Source organism: Neolamprologus multifasciatus, chromosome 5 (genome assembly GCF_963576455.1).
Source record: "Neolamprologus multifasciatus chromosome 5, fNeoMul1.2, whole genome shotgun sequence".
NCBI classification, from domain to species: Eukaryota; Metazoa; Chordata; class Actinopteri; order Cichliformes; family Cichlidae; genus Neolamprologus; species Neolamprologus multifasciatus.
Window position 1 is genome coordinate 20434259 of NC_140443.1, and position 23786 is coordinate 20458044.

Here is a 23786-nt window from a genome sequence, read left to right on the forward strand (position 1 = left end):
GCCTAGAAGGACACAACAGTCAGGCCAAGTCTGATCAGTCAGAGCCAAAGTTAAAGGAACAGTTTTACATTTTGAATTGGAATACTCTCTGATTAAGACTCTCTTTCTTGATAAGAGAGTCAGTGGCCCTGAGTAGTAAAGATAGCAACACTTTATAATATGGCCCACAACTAAGGGCATCATTTTCCAACAATTAAATAGATTTTAATATATTTTATTTAAAATGACAATCTAAATATATTTATCTTCAAATTCCTAAAGGTAGGGACACTAGAATAAGGATGTAACGAGTCAGGTTTTTACAGCAAAAAAAATAAATAATTAGACTGTAAGTAAATTTAAGTAAAGCATAATTTCTTGGCTAGTGACTGAGACATGGAACACCACCTCTCTGGTGGAGAAGGAGCATGAGCTAATCATGAGGATGAGAGGTACCAGCTAGATATAGTTGGGCTCTCCTCAACACACGACTTGGCCTCTGATACCAGTCTCCTGGAAAGGAGTTGGAATCTGTCTCAGTCTGGTGTTGCTTGTAGTGAGAGGCGGCGGGCTGGGGTGGGTATCTTCCCTGCTGCCTGTATGTTGGATTTTTTCCCAGTGGATGAGAGGGTTTGTTCCCTGATCCTGCAGTTCAGGGAATGGGTCCTGACTGTTCTCTGCACTTATAAGCTGAACAATAGTTTAGCGTATCTGGCCTTCTGAATCTACAGCTGTATATTCTGGACACTTGGGTGAAGAGAGGGGCTGAGCCGTCAACTGACCACCACCTCACCTGGCGGTGAGTTGGATCAGGTGGCCGGGTAGGATGCTGGACAGACATGCTGTACTGAGCTGGTTGGTGCCTGTCATGGTGGGAACCCTCGAATGAGATGGTGGACACCAGTAGTGAAAGGAGTCCTACTGGGCTTCAGAGGCAGCTGATAGGTACAGACAGGCCAAATGAAACACGGCTCGGGCAGTGGCCAAAGCAAAAACTCGGGCGTGGGAGGAGTTCAGAGAGGCCACAGAAAAAGACTTTTGGACTGCCTCGTGGAGATTCTGGCAAACCGTCAGGCAACTCAGGAGGGGAAAGCGGTCCTCTACCTGCACTGTATGCAGTGCTGACTTCAACTGAGGATTTTGTCAGGCAGTGGAAGGGATCTCCTTAATCCTACTGATACATCTTCCCTAGAGGAAGCAGAGTCTGGAGACGAGGGGGATGACTTGTCCATCACTGGGCGTGAGATTACTGAGTCAGTTAAACAGCTCCTTGCTGGCAGAGCCCCTGGAGTGGATGAGGTTCACACTGAGTTCCTAAAGGCTCTGGATGTTGTAGGACTGTCTTGCCTCTACGATGTTGCATGGAGATCATGGGCGGTACTTTTATGTTGGCAGACTCGGGATGTGGTTCCCATCTTTAAGAAGGAGGACCGGAGGATAATTGAGAGTGCATTGCTCAACCAGTCTACATGTGTTTTGTGGACTTGGAGAGGGAATTTCCCTCTGAGTTTAATATTTTAAATTATTAATAAGTAATTTTGTTGCTGTGTTGCCCCTTATTCTAGTGTGCATACTTTTAAGGATTCAGTCACCCGCTACTTAGCTTTGCAGAACAGCACAACTGGTCTGATTGTGTCCAAACATGTTAAAATCTGCCTTTAAAGCATCTTTAACGCAAGCAAAAACTGCAAAGCAAAAATGAAAGGTGCCTTTGCACTATGACATAGCTCATACATTTCAAGTCTTTATTTTTTATGCATGTGAAAGAAGTTGCAAAGTCACAATTAATAAGTTAGCTGGATTCTCTAAGCCTGGGACAGAGCCACACCAATGATTTTACCCTGTTTCTGTATTTCCACTCTTTGTGTGAAGCTGAGCTAACAAGCTGTTGGCTGCACATGACAGTGAAAGTTCTGCAGCTGCACATATGTCACAGGACATACTGCACACGTCTCTTTTTACATTATGTTTATTTTTGTTGTTTGTGAACTACATGAGGAGTACAGCAATAAACAAGCTACACAGAGCAAACAATGAAATGCAATAAGTCGTTATTCAGGATTGCATATATTAAAATACAGCAGGTGAACTCAGCACACTGACAATATACTGACTGTAAACACTGAACATGTAGGTAATGATTTGTCACACGTAGCTCCGTCTTTGGTTATTATAATGTCCAACATGATGACATAGTACATATGTGCCTCCTCTGACAGACTGAAAAGTTCCTCCGGTTGTGTTGCTACATTATAATATTTGACAGACATGCTAGATTCTGATGATGTCATGAGCCTAAACTCCCACAGACACATTTATCGTGATTACATTGAGGTTATATTGAAAAAGCACCATGAGAAGTGCATAAACATCACTGTACCTTCAACATTAACATACATACCCTTTATAACGCAACTTTGACTATCCAGCAATTGTGTAGCAATTACGATGCTCTACTGCTAACATTGTGACCTGAAATGAACAGCCTGAATGTATTATTATTGTTTCATTATTATTATAAGTTGCATTTATTTGAGTCATCTTTTGGTCTTCATTGATTTTCATCCACACCCCTTTCTGCACAGTGTAACACAGCTTTTGTGGTTGCACCAGCCAGGGTAAAATATGAGCTTCTAGTCCTTTTAAGAGGATTCTGTTGGACATCTGTTTGAAAAACTGCTACGTGTACATTTATATTTCAGCTGTCGGCCCGAGTGTTGGCTGCAGCTGCTATTTCTGACAGTGTTTATGAGAATTCTGGCTTGTGGCTGGCATCGGCTGATTTGCTTAGGGTTGGGCACTAATGCCCAGAAGCATTCAGTGGATGGTACTCGCTCTCAGGCTCTTCCAGGCTGCTATTCAGTATGGAAGTACGTGCGTTCATGTTGCCATTCTGAAACCTGACACTGAACACGATATTTTGTCACAGTGTGATAACAAAATATGCAAATAAACTTGCTCAACTGGAAACTTATTGTTATGTTTGTTAGCATTATTAATCAGTTTCAAGTTTTCCATCTAGAGCAGCTTCCATACGTTTCTAAGATTCATCCATCCATCCAAACTCACAAAACAATACTATTTATACTATTTGTTTTACTCAAATTAGTCTGTAATCTTTGGTAATTTAATTTGAACCCAACCTCTAAAATCAAGCCGTTTGACTGTAATGTTTACATCTAATAACTCGCTCATATAGAACATAATAAAATGGTGGCATTTATTTGTAGCTAAATTCAGCTGGCTGATTTTGTTTTTGTCGTCTGGAATGTGTGTTTAACTTTAGCTTATTGCAATGATTTTTTTATGAACCAGGATTTGTTTTTTCTGCATAATCCACAGATAACAGTAACTATACCTGAAGCTTAGTCGGTGGAATAGTTTCTTTTTAAATGAGACTGTATTCATGCTATTGGCATGCTATTTGCTAATCAATCAGACAATGACATCAAGAGTTCATCAATATTTACTGCAGATTACTGACGCTCAACAACAGCACTGTTTACTGGAAATGTATGTATACTGGATGAGAATAAATTTGCCAAATAACAGTCAATAATTGTGTTTATACTGATAAAATATCTGCTGAGTGTTTATATCCTGAGAACCAGCCTATTCATTTATGTCCTCTCTAATGGACGTTTGTTTTTGGTTGATATCGTTTGACTTATTTGAGCTATGCTAATAAGTCCTGGTGTACTAAATAGAGGACAACCTGGTCTATCCATCAATATCTTATGTGTCTGGGTGGCCTCTTTTAGCCCCAAAGAGGGCGAAAAAAGTTCAGTGGGAAGATTCATTTTCCCCTGGTTCTCAGGAGGATATGAACAGCTAGTCTGGTTCCTTTTAAAGATTTCTTTTTAATTAGTGCCTTCAGACAGCAGCTGTTGTGAACTGGAGCAATATAAATAATATTTTATGAGACAGAAAGTCAACAAAATTCGTCAGAAATTAGAATTCTTTTTAAATGATAATAAAAGTATACCTGCATGTGATATTTAATCAGAGCTGCTTTTAAAAGCACTTCATCTTAAGGCCAAAATCACTGCAAAAAAACACATATTGCTGTTTAAACATTAAATCGCACTTGCATCTAAAAAGAAATTTAACTGAAAAAGTTGCATAAGAGTAATTATTAACAGCACTGTTTTCTGTGAAGTTTAACCAAACAGGAATGTTACATATAGCAGAAATATTGCATAATAATAGTAACACAGTGAGTTCTGCAAGCTTTGCATAAAAATTAGCCTCCCTTTCTACATTATTCAACAAATTCAGAACTTCTCACCTTTGCAGCACCTTCATCCCAATTGCAAGAACGGCCATATCTTTAACATGCAGGCTACTGGCTACTCTGAAGTGACCTTCTCTCAGTAATGCCTTTCAGTAGTCTACTAAGCGCTGCTTGGTGGTTAATGTCTACATGGTAAGTATTTTTAAGAACGCAAACAATATTTAAAGTTTATATATTCTCATTTTTAGGGAACACGTGTTGCATTTAAGAAAAAAAAAACAGTCCTCTACCAGAAATATAGCTTTCTGTGCCTTCACAGAGGATTCATTTAAATTTTTAAGACGCATCACAAATGGAAAGGCCTAAAACTGATTTAATCAAAAGATTAAAATCAATTTGAATCTTATGTTACTGGAACGGCACCACCGTCTCGAGTCAACTAAAGCGTTGTTTGGAAGATGCTCACTTTTGATATTTTGCTCACATTCTTAGAATACTAAGAAGCAGCGGCATCGCTCTTATTTCATATGACCATAGGAGAATTGGAGCACACCGAGCTGACATCAGACCTTGTTCTGCCCCTGTTGGCCCCCTGCCACTCCTCATCTTCCTCACTTATTGGATTCAGCTTCCCATTCTGCTCCAGCTGTTCTTTAGGTTCCAGGAAGGCCGCGTGTCTGTAGAGGAAACCTCCACCTCCCACCCTCTCTTGCCATCTCTCCTCGTGTGCCTGGGAGAGACTGACAGTTGAAGAGTGGAGGCTGTCTTTGCCGTCATTTTTCTCCATGTTCTGACCTGGACAACAAGCGCAGCGACACGGTGTGAAAAAGAGGTAGATGAGAATCATGACAAGACTGATCAGACACGCTACAAGGGTGGTGTAGGCTGTTTTTAGATTCTCCAGTCCTTTGCTCATGGTGGTATTAAACACCACTACAGTTACATACAGCGTCTCATTGAATGAATCACTTGTGGCATAGCAGGTGTAGACCCCTGAGTCTTCTACCTTCAAGGACCCAATCCTAAGGCTGCTTTCGTTACGGATTAAAGTGGTTTCGTTTTGAGACACTGTCAAGTTTCCTGGCAGCACCCATCTCTTCACCATGTTCTTCTGTCTGGTGTCACAGTCTAACACCAAAGATTGCTCCAGATAGCCTTCTTTTTTAAAACCTTTGACCTCACTGCAGTTCAGATACTGTCTGGTCAGATCTAGTATGGCCATTTTTTCCTTCGGCTGGCCTGATGTCACACATGTGTGGTTGCTCCTGAAGTCAGTGGAAGGGCTGAGCTCCCTGAGTTCCCAGTGTGCCATCAGTTCATACAGCTCACAGCTGCAGGTCAGAGGGTTGTTGTGGAAGTACAGACCGTTTTTAATCCAGGCAGGCAGAGCCTGAAGCTCATCCAGGGGCAGAGCTTTAATTCGGTTGGAGGAAACATCCAGCAGTCTAAGGCTTTCCAGCCTGCCTCGGCCCTTTAACAGCTCTACGGGGATGCGTGTGATCTGGTTGTGGCTCAGATAGAGCCTCTGCAACTCGATGAGGCCAGAGAAGGCAGAGCGATCTATCTGAGAGATGTGGTTTTTATAAAGCAGCAGCACCTCCAGATTCTCCAGCGGCTCAAAAATGTATTCATCCAGCAGGCGGAGGCTGTTAAAGGAAAGGTCCAGGTAGCGAAGCTTTCTCACATTTACAAATGCCTCAGTGGAGAGAAAGGTGAGGTTGTTATTACTGAGCAGCAGGCTTTGCAGCCGGTCGAGTCTGCTGCCGGTCCACTGAGCTTGGAGCTTGGTGATAAAGTTGAAGCTGAGGTCCAGCACAGCTGCATACGATGGAAGAGCGTTGGGAACATTTGTTAGATTCTTCTTGGAGCAGCTGATGATGGTGCTGGCACACAAACAAGTCTTCTGACAATCCAGGGGGCTTCCAGTTAGCTGCCCACTGGCTCGCACTGCTGGTAACAGCAAAGTCAAGTGCAGAATAAAGCAGCTCCTTCGTTTTAACACTGCAACAGCAGCAGGCCGAAAAAAGCCGATGGAGCCCACCATGGCGCCAGCACTACGCACTGCAGGGACTCTGGATGTTCTCTTAGCTTTCACAGTGGAAAATCATGGATCTGTAATCACACATTGGGCCACGTGATCAATAAATAAGCTGTCAGGACATAATATGACATGATAATGATGCAGAGTGTCATGCCATTAAAGCAAACCCGCGCTCTAATGCAGAGAGGCGTGGTGCATTTGCGCAGCTGGATCATTAAAAAGTTGAATGTCGGCAAAAATGTTATCAGTGTCATATCTGCCGTAGCATAGAATAAATAACAAACTATGGCGATTAATCAATGTGTCAAATTATTCAAAATAAACAGAATAGTCTAAAAGTTAACTAAGTGTGTGTGTTAGTCGTTTCCCTGATATCAGTTATCAAAGCATTTACATTTGTCCCAGCGGGCGGACGCGATTCTACGTTACCTTTTTTTCTCTCGTTTTTTAAAGAGAAAGAAGTCCTTGGCAGTCTAGTCTCGGAGATGATTAGGACAGATGCATCTTCTTCATCTTCATCATCTTTATCGTCGGCGACCCGCGAGCTCACAGACATCCACCTTAACACGCTGAGCTACGGGCGAACGCACTCTGCTGTCCGGCTCCAAATGACCGGAAGAGGCTGTGTGCAAGCCTCGCTGGTGAGGAAAGGAAATGCAACTATATCCGAGAGCTGATCTGATGTGAGGGGTGCAAACAGCAGAGGTGGGTGTGTGCCACACTTCCTCTCCTGCTCTCAGTCTCTCTAATGGCCAGTCTCTGATTCAAAAGACAAAAAACAAGCACCCGACATGAAAGCAGTGAGATGACAGCTTGGCTACACAAGCGTAAACATTTCATCATCTTTATCGAAGCTGATTCGTATTCTGCTTCCAATGAGCCAACATTTCTGATATTAAAACAGTGGTTCTCCAGGTTTTCTGGAGGTCTTCCAAAGTTTGTCTTTGGACACATTTTTAGGGGAATGTTGTTAGTTAGTTTGTTAACAGGCAAAAAACATAAATAGTTAAGTTTTTTCTTCACTTTTACCTAACCTGACTTGATGGCTCATTCAGTACTACCATGCCTTTAATAATGAATCTCTTTCCTCAAAGTTGTCCTAACATCCTGGTGAAGGACGAGGTACCTGCGTGGGTGAACTGCTGCAGCTCTGGACATGATGTGCGTACAGTAACATAGGAATCAATACGGGGAGTTCAGAGTACAGCACAGCATATGGACTTACAGTAAATACCAGGCAGGCACAGACACATTAAGCACAATCAGTCAAATAAAGCAGGAAAATTAAGAGGCACATAAAGTTTCTTAAGATGGATTGCTTGAAGAAGTTTTATTGTACTGCAACATCCATGCAAAGGAACACTTTGACAAACCAGTCCTGAAAACTGGTTTCTTATTTGATGAGGTCACACCTCACTTACAGTCATTTTCAAGGCTGTGATCTCAGAGGTAGACCTCAGGTGTAACTCATAACAAAGGCAACATTTATCTCTGTGGTTTTTGTATTACTTGTACCAGCTGACTGGAATAGCTTAAAGGGGACTGTGCCATCAGTGATGCTATTAATTAAACTTGTGGTTTCCACCTCATGACAGGTCAATATGTCTGCTGTGGAAAAGGTCTGCATGCCACTTTATAGTAGTGTGTAAATACTCATCATTAGGAGAGTGTATAACATCGCCTGTGTATCTAGTGCCCAGCAAAGTTTATTTCACCGTTCAACAGACCTCTGTGAGCCACAGTGAGTGATGTGGTGCTTTTCTCTGCAGGGGAAATGGGCTCTATGGTGTATTTCATACACAGTCCTGATGCTGTAAATACTGACTGTAGCGCCAGATATGTGTTTATATGTAAATGATCTCCAGCAAGTACTGTTATTTGAAGAATAAACCACTGTGCCTGGTTTTAAGTGGTGGCGTAACCTTAACTGAGTGTGAGTGTGCATCAGAAGTTAGTGAGGGTATAAACTCTCACTTCCCACCAGTGTTGGGACTAACGTGTTATTAAGTAACGTTAGAGTAACTACGTTATTATTGTGGTAGGAATCAGGAACGCGTTAATCGTTACTGGGATTTAGATAGGGTCGTTATTCGTTACTTCGTGTGGTGAATCCACAGATTCAGTAACATTAGCAAGTGGTGGAGGCCAGGAGGTGGATGAGGGAAAGGGGAGGCAGGAGGAGGAGAGACCTGAAGCGGCCGCCGGTCCGACTGTCAGGTGAACTGAACTTCAGGTAAGAAGTTATGACCTGCAGTCTATCTGGATCAGATATAAACCAAGTTTAGGTGGAGTTTATTTTCGTTATGCTGACTTTTTCGTACTGGGTACTCGCTAGCATGACGGAATTTCTAATTGCCAACCATCCCGTAAAAAATGGAATCGTCTCGTATTCAGAGAAAATATTATGCGTTTCGTGTTGAGCTGAAAAGGAACACAGTTTGTCCTGGACTTCAGCTAGAATGGAAAAGACACAAAGCTGGAGTTATTCTGTGTCTTTGCTGCACAGCTGCCTCTTCTTCTCTCATTCTCTCCCCCTCCCTCTCCTGTTTCTACTTCAATCATGAAACTGATCAATGATCAGCTGATCGGCTTTTCTCTCTTGCTTGTTTATCGCCCACTTCGCGCCAGAAAGAAGAAACCAGCGGTTGTCGCGCTAAACAACAGCAGCACGTTTAAGCTTGATCAGCTGCTGTTAGCATTTATTTAATATTAATTTCTAGTATCAGCTGATGTTTGCTGGAGGCACAGCTGTAAAAGCTGCTGGTCATGATATCGGTTTGGCTATCTGGTGAGAGGGAAACATGAAGATGAAACCAGGAGATGTCCTTACTGAATCATCAGAGCTGAACAGGTGATGGAGAAACAGGTTTACCTTTTAGGTGACATGGATGAGTTCAAGGGAAGTTATGAACTGTTTCTGAGAGACAGATAACACCAGGATCCTTTTCTAAGTAGCTGACAGCTGGTAACTGTGCAGGGGCGGGTCTAGCAAAGTGTTGCCAGGGGGGCCAGGTAGGGCATTAACAGGGAGAGGGGGGCACAAAGAAATACTTTTCTTTGTTATATCATTTAAAATGTCTAGCTTTTAAAAAATAATTATCTGAATCTTACAACAAACGATTGATAGATTGATACATATATACCATCAGAAGAGTGTACATCACTGTCACAACAGCGATTGTTTTCATTCAAAGTCTTTATGATTTTTCCTATAATGGTGGGCTGGTCAGTCAAAACGCCGGGGCCGATTTTTTTGTCGCAGTCCAGCCCTGTATGCAGCTCATCTGCAGTCTGGTGTTACCTACATCTTCCTATTCAGAAGGCAGAATTTCCTAGTTCTGAGCACAATCGAAAGCACCACGACTGCAGTTTTTGTGTTGGATGTAAAAAGCGCACATGACGCTGTGACGTAGGCTAGAATCATGGTGGCGGTCAACGACTGTCCAGGTGTGGGATTTCTCTCGTGGAAATATGCACATTATTTTTTCCTTTCTATTGGTAGGTGGCACAGTGCACTTGTGGCAAGTAAGCAAGCTAGAAGACTGGCAGTCTGGCTGGGTATCCAGCTACGGAAGCAACACATTAACAAGAGAATTCTGAGTAAAACCAAAGTTACTTTCCCTAGTAACTAGTTACTTTGAAAGTAACAAGTAACTTGAAGTAACTGAGTTACTTTTGATAGAAGTAACTAGTAATGTAACTAAGTTACTAATTTAAAGTAACTTACCCAACACTGCTGCCCACACAGCTTATTTAGACTACCCTGGGGAAAACCCAGAACCTACTCTAATGGTCATCAAACCACATCTTTATTGATATATACTGACATGTTAAAACTTGTCACAAAGGGTATGTGAGGGTCACAAATATCATCTTTATTGAACAAAGAGTTAAAGTTTGACACCTTCGGTAAAAAAACTGGGCTTGGAGGTGGTCTGCTCTTTTTGTCGCAAATATTAAGAGACTGGCACTAGATTTAAATGCAACAAAAATGTTGCAAACTGACATCCTCATCCATCCACAAAGCTAGTCTTCAGAATAAACATAAATACCTTACTATACTATAGATACTCATTCTTTCCAGTGAATGAGCCCGCTGTTTATTGTGCTTCACTGTTAGGTAAACTGTCCATTGGATTGAATGCACACATTGCATTGACTTCTGCCTCTCTGTTTGCCCTGTTGTGTCCAGGGTATGTCCTGCCACTTCCACAGTCTTAGCTGGGATATATTTTAGGACAGATTTGTGCTTGTGGTGTTCTTTGTAGGATCACATGAGTCACCGATTACTATTTTCCTTATTAAGGAATCCATGGTAACAGATTTGGCTAATTTACTAAACATTTGAAGTCGTTCACAGCCTGAGAAAGAAAAAAATTAAACCAGAGTAACCTGTGTCAAGTACAGGTTAAGAAGAAGCAGAGGCAAATTAAAGAAAAAATCTTGAACCCATCAGTGAATTAACTTTGTGGCTCTGTTATGCGATGGGGGACGTTATGCTGAGGTTGTTTGAGTTTGCTTGCCCCTTTAAAAAGAAGGATCACTGCACATAAATACTGTAAGTAGTCCTGAGCATCAGGGATCACTGGAAGGTTTGATGAGCATGGATATCATGTTAATCTTAATCTGTTTAAGATTTTGTCCCATTGTGTTAGACAGCCCTCCATCATCTCTCCATCTCCATCATCAAACCACCAAATGATTGAATTTCTTTGGAAGAATGACGAATAGCCTTCCGGCGGATGCCAAGATGCATAAAAGCTTTTGCGGTTTTACTTGATGGTTACTGTTAATATGGTTTCTTTCTATCATTATTTGAGATATTACTGCTCACTGTTCAAAATGTATGCAGCCGGCAACCACTGATATAATACAATGCACAATACAGTGGACATACTGCCACCATCTGGTGCAAGCAGCATGTTCAGGCCCTGCTCGAAGAAGCGCATGTGCTTTCTTGTATAACTTTTCAGCTCTGCTCACCCGTTACACAAATAACTCAGCTGCTCTGCCTCTTCCAGAAAGCTCATGAAGATCTGTGTGAACAGACAAACAAATGCATTTTGTAACTAAATGGCTCATTTTGACTACTTAGGACACTCTCACTGGCCACTTCATTAGGCACACCTGTTCAACTGCTCATTAAGAAAAATATCTAATGAGCCAACCACAAGGGCAGGAAATCAAAGCATGTGGACATGATCAAGAAACCTTGCTGAGGGTCAAGGAGAAAGGTATTTTAAGTGACTCTGAAGTTGACATGGATGTTGGTGTCAGACGGGCTGGTCTGGAGTATTTCAGAATTTCTGTTGATCTGCTGAGATTTCCCCCACACAACCATCTTTTGGGTTTACAGGGAATGGTCCAGAAAAGTGAAAATATCCAGCGAGCAGCAGTTCTCTGGGTAAAAATGCCCTACTAATGCACGAGGTTAGAGGAGAATAGCCACTACTTTGAGCTGACATGAACTGAACAGTAACTTAAATATCCACCCCTCAGTAATACTCAATAATACTCAGTCTACTTCAGTATTGTTGTTGACTGTGTCCACCTCTTCATGACCACAGCATACCCATTTTCTGATGATTGCTTCCAGCAGGTTCATGCACCATGTCTCAAAGCTCAGATCATCTCAAACTGGTTTCTCGATTATGACAATGAGTTCACTGTCCTCTAACAGCTTCCACAGTCATTAAATCTTAATCCAATATAGACATGTTGGGCTGTGGTTAAAAACATGAGATTTGCATCGTGGATGTGCAGCTGACAAATCTGCAGCTACTCCGTGATGCTATCAAGTCAACATGGACCAAAATCTCTGAGGAGTGTTTCCAGCACCTTGTTGAATCTGTGCCATTAAGAATAGAGGCACTTCTGAAAGTGGGAGGGGAGTCCGACCGAATACTAGCAAAACTAATGAAGCGGCCAGCCAGTGTATACTGTCAAAATTAACCTGGACAAAATATATTTTAGAAACTATATGCTTGTGTGTAAAAGTAGCTTTGGAAAAGTCTTGCACATTTAAAAACACACAATATTTCTACCTGAAAGTAGTGGCCTGGAAGTATAAAGTAAAAAAGTAAGCCCAACAACGTATGGCTTATAGTATATATGAAAAATACTGGTGACCACCTGTGTTCCCCCTCAGCCTCCTAGTAGACACACCAATGGCATCAATTTCAAAATCCTATGTTGCTTTGTTCTCAAGTTATTGCATTTAGAAGATTTTTAGAAAACCTACTCTGACCCTGAGGCCAAGGGCACTGAGATTTGAAGTCATCCAGTAATTTTAGTAGACTCACCTATGGTAGCAATTTGAAGCTCCTACTTCGCCTCATTCTTCACTTATCACATTTATAAAAACTTAGGTGCTCACGTCGCTTGCCTGCCTGCCTGCTTGCCTGCCTGCCTGCTTGCCTGCCCGGCAGGGTGTTGACAATACCCCATCAGTAAAACTGATTGTGACCTTGCTTTCCTCTATGCAGGGCGAAGCGCTGACGCTCTTACATTGAGCAAACACACCCACACACACATATGTAAGTACTAATTGTGTAACAGATCAACATATCAATAAAGAAAATTATCATTGATCTGTTTTACCTGTAGAGTAGGAAACACAACTGCACAACTGGTAAATGCACTGGCTACAAGTGTTCATGTATACAAACATGCATAGTGTTCAGAGGCCGTTTACAGCACAAAGAAAATAAATAAATAAATGTAGCTACTAAATTTGACACCACCAGAGGCACATGTACAGTGGGGCAAAAAAGTATTTAGTCAGCCACCGATTGTGCAAGTTCCCCCACTTAAAATGATGACAGAGGTCAGTAATTTGCACCAGAGGTACACTTCAACTGTGAGAGACAGAATGTGAAAAAAAAATCCATGAATTCACATGGTAGGATTTGTAAAGAATTTATTCGTAAATCAGGGTGGAAAATAAGTATTTGGTCACCTCAAACAAGGAAAATCCCTGGCTCTCACAGACCTGTAACGTCTTCTGTAAGAAGCTTTTCTGTCCCCCACTCGTTACCTGTATGAATGGCACGTGTTTGACCTCATCATCTGTATAAAAGACACCTGTCCACAGCCTCAACCAGTCAGACTCCAAACTCCGCCATGGCCAAGACCAAAGAGCTTTCGAAGGACACCAGGAAAAGAATTGTAGACCTGCACCAGACTGGGAAGAGTGAATCTACAATAGGCAAGCAGCTTGGTGTGAAAAAATCAACTGTGGGAGCAATCATCAGAAAATGGAAGACATACAAGACCACTGATAATCTCCCTCGATCTGGGGCTCCACGCAAGATCTCATCCCGTGGGGTCAAAATGATCATGAGAACGGTGAGCAAAGATCCCAGAACCACACGGGGGGACCTGGTGAATGACCATCAGTACCATCAGTCACCATCAGTAACACACTACAACGGCAGGGAATCAAATCCTGCAGTGCCAGACGTGTTCCGCTGCTGAAGCCAGTGCATGTCCAGGCCCGTCTGAAGTTTGCCAGAGAGCACATGGATGATACAGCAGAGGATTGGGAGAATGTCATGTGGTCAGATGAAACCAAAGTAGAACTTTTTGGTATAAACTCAACTCGTCGTGTTTGGAGGAAGAAGAATACTGAGTTGCATCCCAAGAACACCATACCTACTGTGAAGCATGGGGGTGGAAACATCATGCTATGGGGCTGTTTTTCTGCCAAGGGGACAGGACGACTGATCCGTGTTAAGGACAGAATGAATGGGGCCAAGTATCGTGAGATTTTGAGCCAAAACCTCCTTCCATCAGTGAGAACTTTGAAGATGAAACGAGGCTGGGTCTTCCAACATGACAATGATCCAAAACACACCGCCCGGGCAACAAAGGAGTGGCTCCGTAAGAAGCATTTGAAAGTCCTGGAGTGGCCTAGCCAGTCTCCAGACCTCAACCCCATAGAAAATCTGTGGCGGGAGTTGAAAGTCCGTGTTGCTCGGCGACAGCCCCAAAACATCACTGTTCTTGAGAAGATCTGCATGGAGGAATGGGCCAAAATACCAGCTACTGTGTGTGCAAACCTGGTAAAGACCTATAGTAAACGTTTGACCTCTGTTATTGCCAACAAAGGTTATGTTACAAAGTATTGAGTTGTATTTTTGTTATTGACCAAATACTTATTTTCCACCCTGATTTACGAATAAATTCTTTACAAATCCTACCATGTGAATTCATGGATTTTTTTTTCACATTCTGTCTCTCACAGTTAAAGTGTACCTCTGGTGCAAATTACTGACCTCTGTCATCATTTTAAGTGGGGGAACTTGCACAATCGGTGGCTGACTAAATACTTTTTTGCCCCACTGTAGGTGTTTATGCTAAACTTTCTGATTACAGTATAGTAATAACAGAGAGAGCCACATCTTCAACATATTAAAAAAAAAAAAAAACAACCCAAAAAACATACTGCACATGGCAAAATAAGTCAATCTGTGTCTCTGCATTATAGCAGCTCCAGACCCTGCCTGGTAGTAATTCAAATGTTTGCTGTTTAGCTCCCAGGGGTGTAGAAAAAAAAATCCCTGCATCCTAATATGTTTGACTGTCTGCTCTGATATAAAACTTCCTCCCCAAGAGTCTCCAAGGCAACATTCAGTCAGCACTTAAGTCTTTTTCTGCATCACTCCAACACATTTTGACTTCTACAAGCCATCTGAAAATGTGACATGACAGACGCTTGTTAGACATTTGTAAAGACTCTGTATCCTTCACTCAGGTATTGTGCAGCTTGCCTCAACAGTCGTTTTGTTCTCTTGCTTTGATGCTATCAACACGGTGCAGGTTAATGTTGATGCCTTGGTGCACCCCTACGAAAAGTGCATTTGGATTTGAGCTGATTGTTTGTGTAGGCAGAGGTAATTATGCTTTGGTAAATGTAATGGAAGGATTTTTTTTTTTCAATTTCTGAGTGCTGCTGTTATTTGCGCATTCATATCTATCGGTGGTTATTATTGGCAGTAGGGGCTCTCTGGGGTTATTGCAAGCGTCCTTTGCTATTTCTGAGTGCGAATGTGGAGTCTATTTTTCAAGGTTGCCATGGAAACCATTGTATTTGTGGTGGCAGTGATTGGTGCTGCCGGCCAAGCAAGACTCTGCTATTTTTGTCGTGAGTCAACACATGATATGCACGCTCTCTCTCTCTCACACACACACAGACACACACACTCAGGTGAACATGCCTGAATACAGATTCAAGCAGACAGTTCCACTCGCCCAGTGCACACATCCACACCGCATACCTGCAATGTTGATTCACTCATGTGTAGTGTTTGAGAAGTGCTGTGCGTTACACAAGCATGTGTACGTTTCGCATCCTTCCTCAGCGCTACCAGGCATCTTGATACATCTTCGCCATGACAACAGTAGTAAGTGCTGTCTATTAAATCCCTCCACCAAAAACTGGTCATGTTTCCTTATGTTCTGTATGTTCTGCTTGTTCTTGTTTTTGAAGCATTGGCTGAAAGAAGCTGATGATGATGGTGGCGATTAACGTATAATCACCCAGTTATGTAACATACAGAAAATGATGCTACTGTGATTTATCATGTTTGCATTTGAGTTGTGAGGCCAAAGGACAAAAAAATGGCTTTTTTTTTTTTTTTACACATCCTGGCACAGTGATGAGCACGGAGCTGTAAATGATGCCAAACTTCTTACCGTAGCCACCTGTATGGGAATCTGTCAGCAGCAGTTTCTTGGTGAAATGGAGAATTCCTCAGGCCACAGGTCCAACATATTTAAAATCTGCAAATTTGTAATGCTGTAAAAACACAATAACTCAATTCACAAATCTTCAAAAAAAAAGGTGCTTTGGTTAGAAATGAATCAAACAACTGCAGTGACAGATGGTGTAGCAATAAATACAATTTGCTCTTTTTTAAGTGGGTGACACCACTCCACTCTCAGCATCTTCTACTTGCCATAGTGCAATAAATACACTGATATGGAAGATGGGAACAATAAACTGGAAAACCTAAATTCTCACAGCAACTAAAGCTTATCATAATAGAGCTATTAGTGAGCGACTAGTTTTATCTAAAAATGCATGAGAGGTGCTGCAAATTAAAACATGCTTTTTAATGGTCAAAGAAGACATAATTTCCATGAAATGCAAATGTTATGTGTGTAATTATGGGAAACCTTACAAATGCAAATGAAAAACACCCCAGAACTCAGCAGCTTTATGCCCACTCCTTCAGTAGAGTAGCCTTATCCATAATAGCCCAGATTTTATTGTCGTCGGCAGACACAGCAGTGAGGATGGACTCCATGTGAAAAAGATCACCGTGGCAACAGGAGTCCCAGTTTGAGAAGCTGGGATGGATGGAGGCCGAGGCCTGGTCTAATCAATCCTTAAATGTCTCAGCAAATCTTAGACTGGAAGGTGCTTTAATCTGTAGAATAACAAACTGAAACACTACAGGCTGACAACAGTAAATCAACTGGAAGAGGAAGGAAAAATAAGGGGCGGGATATGAGAGGGGGGAGCATGAGCAAAGATTGAACCTTAACAGGTTATTTGGGAATCGTCTTTTCCAAGGTAGCAGTTTGGAAACACACAAACAATATTTTTGGTATGTTAGTGGTAGGTGACAGTAGGTTTCCTGTCAGGAAAGGTGACATGTTTTCCCCCTTCTAAATTCCCAGCAGAGGGCAACTTTTAAAAATGTGAAGCTCAGCTGTGCTACATCTGGAGCAGTCAGGGTGTAGCAAAGTAACCATCATGTCACACAGCAAGCAAAAATTGCACATCAGCAGTGACTGGATTTTGCTCTGTACATTATTTAGGGAACATGTACAGTTAGCAAAGCGGCTTTCTGACTGTTGCTGCAGTAAATTTAACATAGGAAGTTTCAACTTTGAGCTACCCTTTAAATAAAGCTAATATTTAAACTCCCTGTGTGGTTGATTGTGAAGTCAGAGGACTGCCAAAGTGACTGGTGTTATCCTCAGAAGACCATCTTTACCAACTTTGTGACAACCCGGCGGAGACACACTAAAGCACTCGTTATTTAAAACAAATTTATAACGCTGCTGCAGTGGCATTCCTTCATTTTTGAAGATTCAGATTGAGATGACGGTAAGGACATTAGGACCCTGTGGAGACAGCAGCTCTGGTCCTGTTTCTCACTGCCTCCTGCTCCATCTCTGCAATGTGTGTGAGTGGAGGGGGAAGGCAGAGAGTGAGCTAGTGTCTTTGCAAGCATTTACATCAGCATCGTTTCAGAGAAATCTCTGCTGCCACAGCTGTTGTCAGCTAGGGAGAAGGATGCACAAGGCAGATCAAGGGATGGAGAAAGAAACAGGCTGTTACAGTGGGAAGTACCTCAGCAGCATTTTTTAAGGTACAGTGATTGATTTCCACTGTATACCTCAGCAGTAGGAGCTAAACCAGGATTCCATCCTCAGACCCCAAAGCAGCAGACAGCTGCATCAGGAAATACTCTGATTCAGGTATATTATGCTCTCTGCCTTTTTCTTTCTGTGTCTTCCCATCACACTCCCCGATCCTCACCACATTCTCCTCGCTTGTTCTCTCACGCCTCCTGTAATCTGCTCGTTGTGTAGCGCTGACTGCAACAAATTCATTTAAGCTACATTCTGATATACAGAATAAGAGCCTTGCTTATTATTAAAATGGGTGTAATGCATTAATAATTAAAACAGCAGGTTGAAGGGAAAGGAATGGCCAAACCAGGCAGGAGGGTTAAAGTGAATTGACTGTACCCTTATGTGTGGTATACAGACATTGCTCAGTGTGGGCAGTCATTCATAGGCGATGAGAGAGGTTAGAGCTCAGTATTTACTTGAACGTGGATTACTGTGACTGTAAACGTCACATCTGTGGCAGACAGAATTCATATCAGCAGGCAGCATGGTTTCCTTTATATAGCAACAGCCAACCATAGCTCTCTGTTTCTGTGCACAGGTAACAGGCTAACAGCCTGCTCAACCTGTGAACATCCGTAGAATTTCTATTTGGAACATTAAATCAACTCATTCTAAATGATCAGGGCTTCCTCAGTGGAAGACATCACCCTCTGTACAATCACAGACCTACATACAGGCCTCCCAGAGTCTGTGGCTAGGTTTTGGTTTTTTTGGGCTAGAAAAGGTAGTCATAAATATGCAGGTTAACCACAAAGTATGCATATATCTTTGAAGCAAGCGAAGTGCTCTCATGGCAGTTGTAGATGTGGTGGAAAAGGCCTATTAACTAGTCAGTGATAGTACTGGTTTTGGTGAATTAGCTCATGTACAGACAGGATGTGTGCTTGAAAAGTATTTATACCCTCCTGCAGTTGCTGCCCGGGAAGAATAAGTCTGGATGTATCGTTAACCTTCTTTGCTGTAATATATTCTTAAAAATTTAACTTATCTCCAATTTTTTCCCTTAGAGTTATTCTGATAATAAATATGCATTTTTTTTTTCAGTATTATTATTTGGTTTTAGACGTGGCCTAACTCTACTTCATGATGACTTCTCATTTTTCATTCATTTTACTCACTCAGTTCCTGCAGCATGTTGCTAAAAAAGGTGTCAAATGTCCATGCCTTGAATAATGAATATCTAATAGAGTTAATTGGTTTGAGGGGTGGCTTTGAATTGCCTTATCAGCAAGATCGCTTTAACGGAGATTTCAGAAGCTAAGGAGGATTTTTATAAAACTTCATCTAAGTGAATTCATTTTGATGGTAGCTGGGACAAAAAGGGAAACTCACCATGGAAGGATAAGTTCATATAACTGATATTTGCAAATTAGAGGTCTCTCATGACACAGTACACACACAGGCAAACATCCACTAACAGATATTTACCCTCTCTTCTTCTTCTTCTTATTGTAGGGTGGGTTTGTGACTGATGAAAGACAAGAAGGCTTTTTAAATGTAAAGGATTCAAAACATCTAAACTTCCTGACATCACAGCAACATCTTCTGGACTACGGGGCAGCCTTTTACCTCATTTTCAAGTCACTGTTTTCTGGCCACATTTCCCTTTCTTTGAAGGATGGGTGATGGGCCTGTGACTGACTCTGCCCGCCTGCCTCGTCCCACCCTTCAATGGAGCCAATGTGGAACTCCTCCCACACACCTCCACAGCCTACATCCAACATGTCTGCCTCCTCTCTGCCTGAAGGCTGGGCTCTGTCTCAGTCGCTAGCCCTACTGGCGATGCTGCTCATGGATCTGTTGGCTGTGGTGGGTAACGTCGCTGTCATGGCAGTCATTGCCAAGGCCCCGCAGCTCCACAAGTTTGCCTTTGTCTTCCACCTGTGCGTGGTGGACCTTCTGGCAGCCCTGGTGCTGATGCCCCTTGGCATGCTCTCGAGCCGCACCTTCTTCGGGGAGGCCCTGTGCAGGAGCTACCTCTTTCTCAGTGTGTGCCTAGTCAGTGCTGCCATCCTCTCTATCTCTGTCATCAATGTGGAGCGTTATTACTACATCATACATCCGATGCGTTATGAAGTGAAGATGACCATTGGCCTGGTAGCTTCGGTGCTTGTAGGGATATGGGTAAAAGCTCTGGCCATGTCTGCTCTGCCACTGCTTGCTTGGTTCCTGCAGGGTGGAAAAACTCCTCTTTTAGAGAGTAGCGGGGTTGAGGGAGGGGGTGGCGGTGCCGTGCCACCTCCCCCAGCTCAGGGTCACAGGCGCTGCTCACTGCACTGGACAGGGGGAGGGTCAAACCGTTTGGCCTTCATGGTCCTCTTCACTCTGGTGTATTTTCTGTGCCCACTGCTGGTTATTCTCGTTGTCTACTGCAACATGTTTAAAGTGGCCCGGGTGGCTGCCATGCACCACGGCCCACTGCCCACGTGGATGGACACACCTCGCCGCCAGCGGTCAGAGTCACTCAGCAGCCGTTCTACAATGGTTACCAGCTCCGGGACAGGTACTGGAACTGGCAGAGGAACTCCACAACGCCCTTTTGGAGGAGGGAAGGCTGCAGCAGTGTTGGCAGCAGTGGGTGGGCAATTCCTTTGTTGCTGGCTGCCCTACTTTACTTTCCACCTGTATTCAGCACTGGCTGCCAGCCCTCCAGCCACACTGGCCTCTCTAGAGGAAGTGGTCACCTGGATTGGCTACTTCTGCTTCACCTCCAATCCCTTCTTCTATGGCTGTCTGAACAGACAGATCCGAGAGGAGCTGGGCAAGCATCTGCCTTGCCTGTTTCGTCGAGCGGGGATCGAGGTGGAGGACAGACTGCCCAGCCGTGAAGGATCCATAGAGGAAAATTTCCTTCAGTTTCTTCAGGGCACCGGCTGCAACTTGGATCCTCAAAACTCTCACAGCACTTCCAGTCCTAAGGGTGAGGCCTGCTGCCCTGTGGCTCAGTCACAGCCAGCCGAGCCGGCACATGCCATACCCATTGATTTCCGTATCCCAGGACAAATTGCAGAGGAGACTTCAGAGTTTATTGAGATTGAACAGGCGAAAAACAACCATATATATACAGACAGCTGACTTTTCAATGTCTCTATATTTTGAAAAATACGTTCAAAGAAACGCAGTCTTTCAGGAAAACACGTTTCTCTATTTTTTCTTGAAAGCTGTCCACCAGGTAGCTAAATTCATTTTAAAGACTAATAATTGTATCTTTGGATCACTGCACTTTGCCTCATCAGTTTTCATCCTTGTTTTTGAAAACAATCATGGTTGAAGAGTTAAATGCAGATGTACAAACCTTTGCTTGCGAACAGGGAAGTTACTGCTTTATTTAAAAAAAAGAAAATAAAAGGCTGTATTTTGGCCTTCGGCTCAGCTCTGTACAGTAAATGACTCACTGAATTGCTATTTATGTTGTTTAAGCTTTTTTAATAGATGAAAAAAAAGATTAATTTGGTGTTTGAGTCTCTGACGTTTTGGCAGTAAAATATTTTTGAAGAATTTCTTTTCATCTCAAATTAAGAAACACTTGCTTAAATACACTGGCTCCCTCTGAAATCATTACTTTAATATTGTGCAGTTACATCTTGCTATCAGAAAAATTACCCTAGTATACAAATACAAAGATTAAAAAGTTTTGTTGTTTTTTTTTTTTTGTTTTTTTTTTACAAGACTTCAGCAAGTCATTTTAAACATTACTGCAAGAAAAGTAATGTTAAGAACACAGCAATAAAAACATTATATTGAACAATAGTTTGGAGTTTTGTCAGTGACAATGGCAGCTTTAAGCCAATTCGATTACATTAGATGTGTACATATTGTGGCCTGACTGCTCATGGATTTGGTACAAGCTGTTTACAGACAAACTTTCCTTGGTGCTTTACGATGTAACTACGATGTTTAGGGTTACCCCCGCTTCCTGCCATGTGATGTATCTATCAATGTCTTTGGATATAAATTTAGATCTTAAAAAAATTAACAAATCAGCATTCGCTTGATGCACTGCTAAAAATTGAATGATGATTCTGTTCTCTACATTGTTTAATGTACTAAACTCTAAGTTATGTTCAGTAAAATTGTGTAAGGTTTGGTTGTGTATGTCAGTCAACACAAGCATTTTTTAAATGATGAGTTTAGGTATTTGTAAAAGAAGTGATGACAAGGAGGCCAATGTATTTTGACAAGTGCAGTAACTGCCTTCTTCGTGTTTTTCCGCTGTGAGATTTTAAGGAGAATACATGTGGATTGTTTTCTTTTTACTACCCTGATTCTCTTCAGGGTTTTGTTTTTAAGTACCTCAGTGCAGGAAACAATATTTCACTGTCTAATACGACCCCTGCACACTACTTTAATGTTGTGGGAAGAACAGAGCAGACAGAATTTGCTTGAGGTTTTTAAAAGACTTGGTTTTGCAGCTTAACTATGAGCTGAAATTGTATTTTATAGCGAACTGTTAGAAGGGAGACGTGTGAAAATGACTGATTAAAATAAAGAGGCTTTCTTATGTATTGTGGAAACAGGGTTTTTAAGATATTTTTTCAGAGGGTGTTTTAGTGACAAGGCCAACTTGACACCTTCTTTTTATCACGTCTAAATATCTCAAACTGTGAATGATGTTGAATGTTTGTGTTAGGCTTTTTTTTTTGACTTGTTCGGAGATTGTTTTTTAAGCTGTGGTGAAGATAAAGAATGACTTCCACTGTACAATGATATGAATGTGTTAAAAAAAAAAAACACAGCTGAAGCTAAAGCGAGAGATACTGTTGTAATAAAGAGTTTCTATGTTTGTAAAATATTTTGGATGCATTCGCATAATTTAACCTACAATGTGAGGTTTCTGCCAAAATATTGGTATAAGTGCAATATACTCTTGCTGGCCACTTAATTGAGTACGGTTGTTCAATTACATGTTAACTCAAATATCTAATCAATCAATCACAGGGCAGCAACTCAGTGCATTTAGGTGTGTGGACATGATTAAGATGACCAGCTGAAGTTCAAACCGAATTTCAGAAACACACCCATCTGTAGGGTTTACAGAGAGTTCAAAAAAGATCAAATATTCAGTGAGCTTCAGCTCTCTGGGTGAAAATGTTTCATTGATGTCGGAGGACAATGGTCCGACTGTTTCAAGCTGAGAGGAAGGCAGCTGTAACTCAAAGAACCACATGTTACAACCAAGGTATGCAGAAGAGCATCATTGAACCCTGAAGCAGAAGACCGTATCAGTTTTCACTCCTGTCTCCTAAGAAATTGAGGGTACAATTCACTCTTGATCACTAAAATAGTAATTCAACAGGAAATCAATATTTGTGGCATAGTTTTCTTTATAATAACATTAACATTTTAGTGTTTTATACTACTGTACATGTGTGTGCCTTAATCCTTTGCATTGAAATCCTGATGCAAAGAGAGATGGTGGGGGGATATAGTTCACAGTAATCTGAAGGTAAAAATCTTCAAAAATGAAAAAATGGAAATATTTTAGAGATACATGAAAAATGTGTCAATCAACCACTAAAACATTTTTTCTGTTCATGAAAATAAATAACAAAGGTAATAATAATAATGTGCTTTAATATATGTATGTATGTATATATATATATATATATATATATATATATATATATCCTGTTTCTATTTAATTTTTTTGCTTTGTTTCATTTGGAAGATGTGATTGCTCAACACGCCTCACACTTCTATGATGGACCTCAGTCAAACCACCCCCAGCTTCGGCAGGCTCTGCCATCCCCATGGCAATTATTACCTAGAGACATTTTTCTAGGCTGTAGTGGGTGGTAGGAGGAGCTTACTCGATTGGGAATCCAACATGACGCCCCTATCTGTGACTTCTTAAAATATATTCTCTACACTAAACCAGAGCTGACATTTGGTTTTGTTATGTTATCACAAACCATAGCACTCCTAGTGTGAATATGTCATGTTGTAAACTGGAATGACACCCTTAGACTTTATTTGTTATTTTATGTGAGATCTTCGTTACTTTGCCTTATAATATATCTAGTTGTACCATAACAACAATGTTATATTCTGTTAAAGATTCATATTATATTTGTCAACATTAGTTATAATCATACACCTTGA

General features: G+C 41.7%; 2 protein-coding genes across 3 annotated transcripts; one reads left to right on the plus strand and one right to left on the minus strand.

Annotated features, from left to right (window-relative positions):
- Positions 1–1932: 1932 nt before the first annotated feature.
- On the minus strand, positions 1933–7002 carry LOC146518528 (amphoterin-induced protein 1-like). The gene is made up of 2 exons (XM_085161024.1): positions 6684–7002; positions 1933–6325 (listed from the first exon to the last, which is right to left on the minus strand). The coding sequence occupies exon 2, from the start codon at positions 6255–6257 to the stop codon at positions 4737–4739; it is 1521 nt and encodes a 506-aa protein (XP_085017150.1). The 5' UTR covers positions 6258–6325; positions 6684–7002; the 3' UTR covers positions 1933–4736.
- Positions 7003–17146: 10144 nt separating this feature from the next.
- LOC146518529 (G-protein coupled receptor 61-like) lies at positions 17147–23290 on the plus strand. Of its 2 annotated transcripts, none has more exons than XM_085161029.1 (2): positions 17147–17747; positions 19140–23290. In XM_085161029.1, the coding sequence occupies exon 2, from the start codon at positions 19356–19358 to the stop codon at positions 20757–20759; it is 1404 nt and encodes a 467-aa protein (XP_085017155.1). In that variant the 5' UTR covers positions 17147–17747; positions 19140–19355; the 3' UTR covers positions 20760–23290. The 2 variants fall into 2 exon arrangements, with proteins under 2 accessions (XP_085017155.1, XP_085017156.1); XM_085161030.1 differs by having other exon boundaries at positions 17147–17638.
- Positions 23291–23786: the final 496 nt, after the last annotated feature.